This window comes from Trachurus japonicus, chromosome 17 (genome assembly GCF_045865225.1).
Source record: "Trachurus japonicus isolate A0001 chromosome 17, Traja_1.0".
In the NCBI taxonomy this organism is placed as follows: domain Eukaryota; kingdom Metazoa; phylum Chordata; class Actinopteri; order Carangiformes; family Carangidae; genus Trachurus; species Trachurus japonicus.
The window spans coordinates 37,198,622-37,211,225 of NC_140923.1; the positions used below are offsets into that span (position 1 = coordinate 37,198,622).

The 12,604-nt window shown below is 42.8% G+C and overlaps 1 protein-coding gene across 1 annotated transcript; it reads right to left on the bottom strand.

Annotated features, from left to right (window-relative positions):
• Positions 1–188: 188 nt before the first annotated feature.
• On the bottom strand, positions 189–12,272 carry LOC146971340 (AP-2 complex subunit mu-A). Its single transcript, XM_085805882.1, has 13 exons — positions 12,182–12,272; positions 10,586–10,707; positions 6,109–6,374; positions 5,617–5,699; positions 4,808–4,813; positions 4,517–4,652; positions 3,709–3,853; positions 3,401–3,418; positions 2,705–2,824; positions 2,350–2,485; positions 2,130–2,227; positions 1,785–1,896; positions 189–1,441 (listed from the first exon to the last, which is right to left on the bottom strand). Exons 2-13 carry the CDS (start codon positions 10,657–10,659, stop codon positions 1,307–1,309), a joined length of 1,329 nt encoding a protein of 442 aa, XP_085662008.1. The 5' UTR covers positions 10,660–10,707; positions 12,182–12,272; the 3' UTR covers positions 189–1,306.
• Positions 12,273–12,604: the final 332 nt, after the last annotated feature.

The following is a 12,604-nucleotide window of genomic DNA, read 5'->3' on the forward strand; positions in this document are numbered from 1 at the left end:
TCAGTATATTCAACATACATCGACAGGATGGAAACTGCATCCATTGTTCCTACACCGCCCCCACCCTTATTTCACACAATGTCAAGAGGAAACGGTAATACAATAGAATTTAGACAAGTCACAGTAATATCTGGTGAATGAAAACACACACAGAGAGGGGGGAGGACAAGTTTGGTTACACAGTCAGATTTTATTGGACAGAACGGTCACCAGGGCTACAAACATGAAGAAGCAGACACTGACGAGGCAAACACCAGGGGGAGACCTAACCTCACTGCAAGCGTACACTCCCAGGGCCTGATCTTTGAATCAAAATAGTGTGACACAGTTGATCTTTAGTGCTTAAAAAAAAAAGAAAACATGTAGGAAATTTGAGCCACGACTGCTGATAAAGGATGGTCACACCTCTAAAACTGCATGGAATGTTCCTCCGTTTTAACTTTAACTCGCTGAATGCTGGTAAAAGTAAGTGGCAAGGTAGCGAGGAGGGGGGGGGGGGGGGCGAAAAACAACACACACTCTCCACAAAGTACAAAAACAGCTCGGTCAATGTGAATTCCTTCTCTTTCCCAGCTACCCATAAAGAGCTTTTTGTGAGTTAAACTATTTTACTCTCTCATCCTGCTGAGTGGCAAAGAGAAAGTAACTGAGATCTAAATGACCATTCGCAGAAACACAGATCAAATACCATCAGTTCACGACAGAACAGTTATCTCCAGAGGGGCAGACGCTACTGAGACAGAAGCTCATATAAAGGAACTATTATCAGGGTTCATTATCAACCACAACAGCTACACATCATCTTCGCGGGGGGTATCTCTACATCTGGAACTTCTAAATTAACTGGAGAGCAGAGAGTCGAACGGTAACACTGAATAAACGCAACAAAGCGACCCCTAAAGACACCGAGGCGTCTCCAGCCCTCTCCCCCTGGTCCCCCCCTACATCACCTGTCTTTTTCTTTCAGACACACCAGTTGGTTTTTTTTACAGGTTTACTCATCACTACGAGATATATACGATACAATGATTCACATTTTGCATATATCTGTGCATTATACCATATTTACTTTTTTTTTTTTATGATGTAAATTCAATCTCCAACACCTAGTTAGGAAGGGGTGAGGGTGGTGGGAGGGGGATGTATGAGAGAAGCTATAAGGGTCGCGGGGAGGAGCGAGAAAGAGAGACAAAGTAGGACGAGGGAGAAGAAGAAAAAAATCTTAACAGGATAGATGGAAGGAGGAAAAGTGGGTAGATCGCTGCCTGGTGGTAAGGGGGGAGGGGGAGGTGGGGGGGGTTGAACTTTAGCAGCGAGTTTCGTAGATGCCGGAGCGGCCGATGTACCGCACCCATTTGATGACGTCGTGGTCACTGTAGTTGAGCTTGGACTCAAACACCTTCAAGTAGCGCACCTTCAGACCAGACGGCGCAAAAGGAACCTGCAGGGACAAGAGGGAGGGGGTCAGGACGTGTCGGAGCATGCTGGGAAATGAAGGCTGCGGTGTCTGCTGTCGAATAGGAAGTGTGCGTATGAGGTATCGGTGATATGTTGGGATTTGACCGACACTAGGGATTGCATTCGATCAATAGTCCACTTGTCTGGCTGCCAACTCTGAACAAAGTTCGGTTCAGCTATGCATTCAGCAAACAACGTCCACGCTGGACACGGGTTTCAACAGGTGAGCTCTGGATTGTAGATGAAGTCAAACGGACCATGTCTTCAATACAACATGTGACTGAATGAAAGGGGAGGGAGAGAGTCAAGTATTAATGTATTCTCACCTCAAAGTTCATAGAGATGGGAGGCCTGGCCCATTTCTTCTTATCGTTGGTGGGCAGCAGCTCGATCTCAGCGCTGATCTGAGACTCTTTCATCCCAGCCATGCGTTTGATCCTACACACACAAACAAATACAGCAGGCTTTATGAGTGTTGCACAGAGTAAAACGAGGGCCAAGTAAAAAAAAAAAAAAAAAAAAGGTTTAGAAAAGAAGAGGACAGTCTGTGAGAGGAGGAAGTTAAACAAACAGGCATAAGAGAAGAGGTAGTTAATCATTCACTCAACACAGGTGGCATGAAAGAGCAGTTTGCTTGCATCACGTAATGTACGGGCAGAGCTACGACTCACTTCCAGACGATGGCGTTCTCACTGGCCTTGTACTTGGCTTTTCCCTTCATACAAATCACCTGCACGCCGCTGGTGTTGAGGGGTGTTGGAATGCGCACCTGTGTAGTTGACAATGGCGATAAATGAACCATTGTAATGTGAACGTAATATTTGCACATATAACACATATTTGCGCAAGTTTTGTTTTTGGCCGTGTTAGGGCAGTTCGCACTGATCTTACCTCGATCTTCTGAGCCAGCAGCGAGGGTTTGAAGTTGGATTTGATGACCACCTTGACCTCCAGTTTAGTGCGACCCACCTCTCGGACCAGAGGGATGACCCTGAACGGCAGGATGATGTCCTTAGTGGTGCGATACCTGCAAGATGGAAGAGGAGGAAAGATAATTGCAAAATGAAGGCAGTTACAAAGCAACAACAGGCAGTGTTCATCAATTTAACATTAATTCAAGGTAAAATGATCCTTATAAACTCCTGTATCACAATGTTTAAATATGACCAAAGTGTCTAACATGCTGCGAAACCTCAGGCTCTTTTCTGTCACATTATGACAAGATTTCAAACGTCCATCCACTGACCTCATGAGCTCATACTCTCCATCGGGGGGGATGAAGCTGATGCTACGTTCCGAGTCAAACTTACTGAGGCGCACACATTGATGGAAAGTGCAGTCATCGATGGCTATGGACTGCTTCCCGCTGCCAGGACAGAAAACACATCAAAAAGAGAGCGTGTTAGTCTTCCTGTTTGCTATGAATCAAATATTTAAAAATAAATAAATCATGATACTCAGTCTTTAGACGATAAAACTACTACTCTCCCTAAATTCATGTCCATGGTTAAAAAAGGAACATCAACATATGAGTATATGTAGGAACACAACTGACTGCTAGTAGCAAGACATGAGCCCGGTTGAGGTTAATGTTGCTACATTTCAATAACAAAAAAATAAAAACAAATAAAGGAAAAATGAAAAAAAGAAAAGAAGAATGAACACAATCTCTGTTAGGTGTGTGGGGAAGGGGTTAAAAGTCAAGCAGGTAGGTGAGAGGAAACGAAACAAACTAAGAATTCTAACAAAAAAGGGAAACAAGGTGTTGATACTGAGTGGTTTGTACTGAGCATGTGGTGAGAAACAGTGACTGGGATGTTGAGGTGTCCAGGTTCTTAATGTGCTAAAGGGCTTAGACAAGACAGGTGTGTGTGTAGGTGTAGAGGTGTGTGTGTTTGTGTGTTGAGTTGGCAAAGGGTGAGGACTCTTGTCAGTACAGTACCTTCCTCCCCCTAAATCACTGAGGTACAGCACATAGAAAAGAAAGAGAGGGAAAGAAAGGAGAGATGCATCCAAAGGAAAGAAAAATTAAAAATAAATTGTAAAGCCTGTCTTGTTGTAAAAACAAGACAACACTCAAACAGACAGGGGGCTAACAGACAAGGTGGTGTAATCAATTTAATTCATCAGGGTATAAAGCACTGCTCTCAACAGAGAAACTAAAAATGCATTTTTCAAATTTTAGTCAAAACATGGTTGATTTTAGCTTTAGCTCGCTGACTGCTACGCCTTCTTTGCTGAGTCGCTCACCTCTTCCCCGCGTCATCGGATGCTCCTCCCTTGCCCTGCTTATCAATAACGATCTTGTCGTTCATGCCAAATTTACACTCGGGCATCCCGCTCAGGTAGCTCTTCATCACTACTCGGCCCGACACGTGGGCGCTCAGGACCTGGCCTGGATGGGAGACAGAGAAAGAGAACATTTATTTTCCATTTATGCTCTACAGCCTTGAAAACATGAAGATCCAGATGTAAATTTAAGAGCAATGATGCTTTTGTTATGCCATGAGATTGAATTTTGCCTTATACAAAGCATTCAACAGCAAAATCTGTTTAAGAGTTGTCCTTTTTAACACGGGCTTAAAAAACCCTCTATTGTGAATTATTCTTGACTGCGAAGAACATCATTTTTTCCACAAGAAGCTGAAACTGTAAACTCCCTCCAACTCCATCTGCTGGGCAAGATGTGTGATATGATCTAAAGCACCAGAAAATCCACTAAATGGACTGTGGTGAGACTGTTTTGTCAACTAATGTTTCCAGGGGCAAGAATGACGCAAAGAGCTCGATTTTAATACTCAAATTGCTTGTAAAAATACAAACTTGATTATTTGCAATTGGACAATATTGCGTGATGTTATCAAAACCCCCGAGATGTTAGTAAAGTGACTTAATCTTTGGTGGAAAGGGTGTGGAAGCACTAGATCTCAGTGTAATTGTTCCATGCTCAGACTCACCAGATCTACTAGATATTTATTAAGGAGAATTAAAAAAAAAAAAAAGCTCTGAACATAAAAAAAAATGTCTCCAAACTAGTAGTTAACACATTCAAACAGACCTTGCGGTGACATGAGCAGGTTGACACTCTCCAGTACGTCCAGGAAAAGCTCATTGCGGCGATACTTGATGCCCTCACGACGCCAGCCAATCTGCCCCGTCACCTGGCTGGTGATCTGAGACTGCTCCTCTTTTGTCTGGGAGAGAGAGGGAGAGAGAGAAACTGTATCACCGTTGACAAAAAGAGAGGCCGGGCTGATGAAAGAAAGGCAGTGTTGACAGGGTGATTAGCACTACAGGCACATGAGTCAATATTCATTTCCCATGCTAGAATCTCAGTGTTGCGTATTACCTGATGCTGAAGTTTCCAAGACGGCAGTTTGAGGAGAGAATGAGAAAAGAAACAGAAAAAATGTTGATATCACACAATGACCAAACATATTTATACATAAACCAGAAAAATGCCAATAAAACCAGTTTGTCTTGTCATAAAATAAACACTCCCCAAATCCTATTTCTATATTTTCCTGCATACTAAAGCCCTTTTCACATAGGACGCTGTGTTTTCCATGGGTGCAGCACAAGAGCGCACCAGGACCCTGGAGCAAATGAATGATAAGCTAAGCTGTGTGCAGCCTGCGCTCACTGCGTCCTATGTGAAAAGGGCTTAATAGTGCACACTTAGGATAAAGGAGGTCTTCAGTCATTTCAATGCAACATTTTATATCTCCAGTGTTGTACAGTATATGAAAGAGACTAGACACTCTTAGTAACCATGTGTTGCACCTGCACTACTTTGCATCAAGGAAATGATTCCAGTGTTGTGTAATGTTGAGTGTTTCTGACAGCTAGTACTCAAAGTGTAGTGGAGCACAATAAACAACAAATGAGACAATTAATATCAAATCATCTCAGTAAAACAAGGCATTTATTACCCATCTATCACTTGTGCTTCTTCGAGGTGTTTCTAATACTGTGTGTAGTTTATCCTCAGTGATATAAATGGTCCATATAAATTGCAGTATAATGCAATTTCACCATAAACTCAACATTTACTGCAGGAATGGTTATTGCACGACATTAGTTTAACTGGGTGTACCTAATAATCTGGTAAATGGAGTGTATAACCTCAGTCTGTAACATTTCCACTATTGCACTGACCTGTCCCTTAATGCCCTGCTGGGTGATGAAGGTCTTCAGAGCTCCGGTCTCTGAGTTCTGGGGGTAGCCAAAGTCCAGGATCTCTGTATGAACAAACACAACCCGATAACTGTCAGCAAGAGATAAGACGAGTGAGAGAAGAAACTAGGACAAGTAGCTATTGAGAGAACAAACTCGGAGTGACACATCACATTAATACGAGGCTGAAATGAAGCCACTTTCCACCAGCATTTCACCAACTCAAACCAGATTCTTGCAGCAGGTTTATTCCTGATTCACACTAGACACAGATCTGTTGCTACTTCACTGTTTAGTACGGAATAACTAACTGTTAAAGATTTAGAGTTCATTCGAAGTGGACAATCTGATGTTCACATGCCAGAAACGTTTCTGCAAGAAACTGTCCCATTCATCACATTTTCTCTCTTTTTTGGCTCATCTTATCATAATTTAGACGATGAAACCAGAAGAATTGGTAATATCGTCTCCTACCATCCAGCAGCTCGTAGATGAGCACAAAGTTGTTCTTGATGTTCTCCTCGCTGATCTTGCCAAAGTAGGCCGTCATGACGTCACACATCTTGTAAAGGAACTCGAACACCATGGCGGCGTTGACATTCTGCTTGGTGACCGCCGCCAACCAGATGTTGGAACGCTTGACATGGAAGAAGCTGGTACGGGCGATGTTGGTTACGGGGGATCTAACCTGCTGCCGAGCGTGGATCACGTTCACGCGGAACGCATCCACTGCATTACGCCTGGGATGTGAGGAAGGAGGAGAGAGAGAGAGACGGGGGGAAAAAGCAAGAGAAAAGAAAATTCAAAGAGTTAGTCCAGGTATTTACACAAGTATTATTGTTGTTGTTGTTGTCAACACTTTACCACCCTGTGACATCATGTGAAAAGGCTGCAGAATAACTTAATAATAACGTTTTAAACCACCTTCTGTACTGGACTCACAATAAATAAACCCTTCAGATCTTATTTCAAGGAATGAGCAATTACCAAAACATCTGCTAACCCGCTAGAAAAGGACACCTCTCCTTGGTGCATTTAAAAAAGAGAAAGGGGGGTTGTTTTGTGTAAATCATGATAATTACAAAGAGGAAGAAAGAAATGTTTAGGTTGACACACAGGCAACAGCATCATAATTAACTGGACCCCATGGGAACTAAAGATTTCTAAAGATGTTTCTAAATCGTGATCATCATTTGGATGTCTTTGTCTATCTTTTCAGAGATAAAGGCAATTTAAATTACATCTGAATGTGTGCTCTATTGAAAACAAACAGACAAGGTATACCTTAGGTTATTGCCATGATGATATGGGGAAACTGAGCCCTGATTAATGTGGATGTATAAATAACAGAGCTTAGTGCAGAGGATGCAACACGCCCTGACAGGAATACCAAATCCTACTGAGTAATGCCTGAGAACATCTCCAGGTTTAATTCCTGCCAAGTGCAAACTTACCAAAATCTAAACAACTATGCATCTGTCCTTTAAGATGTATACCTGTGACTAACCTCAGAGCTGAAAGTATAACTCTTGACAGCTTATTCATTCAGTGTTACAAACAACAAACCAAACCTCTACGGAAATTCAGTCATCACCAACACTGATGTAGAACTTATTTTTCCTATTTTTGAATGGTAATATGAAAAACAAATGGACCAGACGCATACAGCTGGCAGCCTCGTTTGTTGACATAACATGTTGGAAAATGCAACGTCTGCAAAACATTAACATCCATGTTTGCAAGTTTAGCAACTCAGCGTGGTTAATTCTGAATGAGCAATGGGGCAAAGGTACGGTATGTCAGTCGAGGAGGCTGCCATGATGTCTGCCTTGCCCATTAAGCTGCTGCTATTTGACAAACTAACAAGTATGAGCGCCTTAAAAAAAACAAAAAAAAAAAACAATGAAAAATGCTTTGACTTTCTTTGGGACTGAACAGCATTTCGTTGGTCCAGTTTAAAGGACCACTTCTACAAATGAGACCTAAAAAAAATGAACCTTAAACGTTCTAAAAACATCTCTCAATTTCTATGAGAGAAGTCACGGTAGAAATAAAAGATGAGCAGACTAAATTATCAGTCATATTCCATGCTCAGACTACATGCTTAGGCATTGGGTAGAGCTGATAGTGAGAGCAATAGTATTCAGTTTTCTGGTAGTGGCTGAATTGTTTGGCTCCGATTGGCTGGCAGTTGGATTTCAGTAGCTGGGGGCTTATTTAAGGCTGTAATGTCATGACAGGTGACTCATGCTCAGAGGAAGTTGACTGTGGAATCAATGGGCATGCACTTCAGGGTTTCAGAGGGGGGTCATTGATCGGTGGCCATGAGAGGGAAGGGTCATGCTTGATACGTTGGAACGTCTCTTACCTATTCCTACAGGGGCCAAGATGGACAGATGGAGGAAAATGGTGATACAGAGAATAAAGAGGAAACAAGGATGAAGTAAAAAGGGGAGGAAAGAGACAAAAATGCACAAGAGACATTTTCGTGCATCATGTACACAGACAGAGTGAGTAACATGGTGTTTATCATGGCGCTGTGTTTGTAATCGAAAATGCTGAGGAAAGGTTAGCAGCATTAGCTCGTGTCGAGTTATTCATTTATACCTCTCTGGAACGGCTATTTCAAGTGGGTGAATTTTCCATTTCAGGCCCTAAATGTGCAAATCATAGCTGTTAAGACAATGTCACTGCAAATATACTGCAGACGTTAGAGCAATATAATGTCGGGTTTACTCTGCACTGCTGCAGCAACAGGGAGGCTCAACAAACGCAACTGATTCTGGTGATGTAAACAAAATGACCCAAACATATGGTTTTTCTTATTTTTCCATTGAACACAATATGAAAACGGTCTCAGGAATAGTCCTGTGTGTTTTTTTAGGGGAAATCAACTATTCATTGCTGCACTGTTGTACACATTGTGCTGCATCTGAGGAGGCAGAGGCAAGCAGCTGTTCTGCCATTTGTGCTCCTGTTCGACACAAAAGGAGCGATGATTAAAAATTAAGCGACCACAAGAGACAGGACAAAAGATGGAAGGGATCCTCGTGCACAAGTTTTTTCATGTCATCTAAACAAACCTGCAGATGCTGCACACATCCAATTCAAAACAGACTCTTAACAAGGTCTCGGTGTGCTGACGCAACATGTCACACTCAGCAGCTCCGATATCCAGCTATCCTGTTCCTTCCCATTGTCTTCACTGTGCATGTATTCTTACTACTACAGCAAAAACGTTGAGATAAAAGGTTTTTAAAAAAGTCTTTGAGGCGTTGCCTGAGAAATACTGACCCAGCATAGCCGATAAGGCCCCATGTAAGGGACACGAGCACTAGGCAAATCTGTTTCTACCCGTGTGAATCTACAATGCAAGTGGACTGGCATCTGTTCTGACAAACTTCCTGTCTGGGCTTATGCAAAACAGAGGGTGAGAATTGGATGCAAGCATGGAGACCTGATAACTACACAACACAGCGACAGTGTATCACAAACAAACAAGTGAGGAAGAAAGGAAGGAAGAAAGACAGACAATACAAAAGTCAGATTTTCGAAATATGCATTATATTCCTCTAGCCACAATGCTGACGTTCCCGTCTGTAACATGCCATTTGACACACAGGAGTCAGTGTGCATGTAGCCTTTAATCCGATATATACTGTATATATGAAAAGTTCAAAAACCTTGACGCACAGTTGTTGCAACATGGCTAGAACACAGTCTACTCTGGATATGACTCAGCCTTGTTTTTGTCATCCATCTTACACAGGGAAAACGATTTCCTTCTCACCAGCTTTCAGCGGCGATGTAAAGGTTCCTATCTCCGCTGTGTTTAGCCATTACAACACACTGATTGTTTTCATGTTATTTCTACCCAGGCAATTACTGTCAAACCTCACATCATGGCTCTAATACACAATATGTTAAGGGTTGTAATTGTTTCTTTAAAAGCAAAGACCATCGTGAAAAAGGATTTTGATTAACTGTCAAAGACAGGAGACATGCTCACTTACCCATTAATGATAAGTTTCAGGTCCAATAATGCAATAGAGGTGGGGGCACTCGGGTTTTCGTGAATGTTACAATGTGAATGAATGAATCCAGTGCGGCAATGACGGAGGACTCGCAAATGATGGGTTTCATGTCTTAGTCTGCCATCAGCCACACTTGTTTTTATTTTGTTTTTAATCTACAATAATGAATTTTGTCAACAACCTGCCCTGGGACTGCTGATAAAAACTAAATGAACAGATTTAAGAAAAAATGTGCTTTTAAAATAAATGGGTGGGTGGGTAACAACCAAAATATGCTGCTGAACTGACGTTACTGTGGTTAAAGCATTTCGTCACTGCCATTCCAATACATAATCCAGAAAATTAAGAGGTGTAGCTAGTGATCCCATGGATAGAAATTAATCCCATCAGTGCCTCTGCTCCATATGGTTACAATTACTAACTTGCCTTGTATCAACACTGAGGTCAGTTTGTGCGATCTTTCCAAATGACTGCACCTGATCTTTTACATAGGTGTGGTTTGATAAGCACAAGGGAGCCAAATCATTACCTCATACAACATGGTAAAGGAGTGAAAGAGGGCATCATTTTGCCTGGTTTTTGTGGCCACTTGTATTGTGTCATTCCAAGAGAATCTGCAAATATTACTTTTGCATTTATACGTTTTATTCTAATAACACAAAATCCTGACAGTTAGCAACAGCGTACTAAATCCTATCTTTGTTTTTTGTTCTTTTTCCATGAACACACAAGGTAACAAAACAACACAAATGTGAACTTCTTATCTAGGAAGAGGGACATAATCCTTTCTCATCCCTTCAGGATCAACCCCAACCTGTCCAACCCACACAGGATCAGAACGGTCTCACTGTGACCACTGCCCCCCCCACCCCCCCACCCCCAAATTTTACAGCAGCTTTCCTCCTGTTAAAACGTACCCGATGTCATCTCGGTAGACTCGTGAGATGAGGACCTCCCCCTTGTGGTTGTAGATGAACAGACCTCCAATCATTGTGGCTGCTTCTCAGTCCCAACTGGCCATGGTGAAACCAAACCCCGCCTGGGAAGAGATAGAAATGGAGCAAGAGATCGCAGGAAGGAAGCGGGGAAAGGAAGAGAGGGTGACAGAGAAGTGAAAGCAGTGAGAAGTGATGGAGTGACCAACAGCACAGGGAAGCATTTGTCCTTCACATCCGCTTTTTCTGTCAGGCCCCCCCACCCCCCTCCCTCCCTCAGACATACACAATCACTCTATTGCCAGTAGAATAAACCCTGCAGCTGCCTCACTGTGGTGACTCATTATTGTTTCATGCATGTGGATATACACATACATGCATCAAAGCCAACACGGTGTAGGCTAAAACGGGTGTACAATCACCACTCCCAACACAGTCAATTCCTTGTTTCCTTGAAAAGTAAGATTAACAGCAGATTAGCAGCCACCAGTTTGAAGCAGGGTGTCACCAGGTTGCCATCTAAAAAAAATCTGTTGCTTTTACTGGGTTAGATTTTACTACCAGATACTGTCTGGATCTGATTAGACAAAATATGATCCCCACTAAAAAATAAAACCTAACAACAAAAAGAAACAATTAAGATACAACGCGATATTGTCAAATAGTTGATTCATCTATGGTAACGTATGAATCGCCATATCATAGGAATTTGCCTTCATTCAAGAATGACGCTTCTGGGAGCCAGGGAATGAAGGACACGCTCGAAATTTCCTCGAAGACAACTTGAACACACGGAGGTCCGATGTAGCACACGACACTAATATAAGGCCAAGATTAGCAAAAATCTTCCCCCAGTTAAGACATCAGTGAGTTGCAACCGAGTAAATCGTGTTCAAGACCTGAACGGGTCCAATCGCCCTTTTATTGGCCGAAGTCAAGATGTCTGCTCGCTCGGGCCGTTTCCTAACGTTCATACATTTTTCATATTTTCTCATTTGCTCCACAATCGGTTTGCCTGAAACGCTTCGTTTTTCTTCGGTCTTAAGTGGCTACAGCATTGATGGAGGCTTGACCTTCAGCTATGATCAAAGTGATGGGGAATACACCGACTGAGAGGTCGCTAGCTAATTTAGCTTACGACGGTAGGCTAGCTGGCGGCGATGATCAGCGAACCAGCGTCAAGCCGTGCGCAATTTTATAATGGACTTCCGGTGAAAAGAAAATCAGTCAGTCTTACGACCCTTGAACACTAACTATTAATAATTATCGCTAATTTACGAATCAATAATGTCAAAATCTTGCACCAAGTGCCCTCAATTATGTGTACTTGTAAAACCATATACCGAAATATGATACTCCAAGCTTTTATTTTGAAGATAAAAATCTCCTTTTTCCGTTTTCATGCTAGCTGCTGCTGCTAACTTCACGTTAGCCAGCGGAGCGAAGGCTAACGTTGCTAATATTAGCACCGCTCGCGAAAGAAACCGTTTCACCGGCGTTTCCGTAACGGTTAACGCGTCTCATCTAGAATAATGTTGACGTTAAACACTCAACCATCTCGACGCAAGTGAACCTAACCTTGTTCTCTCACGGACGCCACCGGTCTTCGGTCCCCGCTCGGCCTCGGATACAGCCTGTGTCAGGATCCAGTAGGTTCCCAGTCCACACAGCCGCTAATTCCGCTCCTTCCTCCCGGTCCTCTGCGAGCTGTCAGCTGACCCGCCGTCCTTACGCACAGCGCTCCGCTGTGACAGGAAAAGGCGCGGCAGGAGCGATGTGTAAACCGCACCCAGGCCTTGTTATGATAAGCTCTACGGTCGGTTATTTGTTTCATGGGAGTTTATTTACGTTTATGAGCCTAACATTACAAGAGGAAGCACATAGGACCAGCCTCCCGTGTTAAAACAGACCCGGGACTGCGTTGGCGTGTATCCAGCTTGCTTAATTAAATGCTGCTCAGAAACTGTGGGATTCATTACTAGTTCCAGAGATGGACCGAAA

What these genes read in the sequence shown, in the direction of transcription:
- LOC146971340 (XM_085805882.1), bottom strand. Translation starts at nt 10,659, where the DNA reads ATGATTGGAGGTCTGTTCATCTACAACCACAAGGGGGAGGTCCTCATC. An exon ending in GTCTACCGAGATGACATCGG is followed by an intron (nt 6,375 to 10,585) that starts GTACGTTTTAAC and finishes CTCACATCCCAG; the next exon opens with GCGTAATGCAGTGGATGCGT. An exon ending in CCATCTCTATGAACTTTGAG is followed by an intron (nt 1,442 to 1,784) that starts GTGAGAATACAT and finishes TTGTCCCTGCAG; the next exon opens with GTTCCTTTTGCGCCGTCTGG.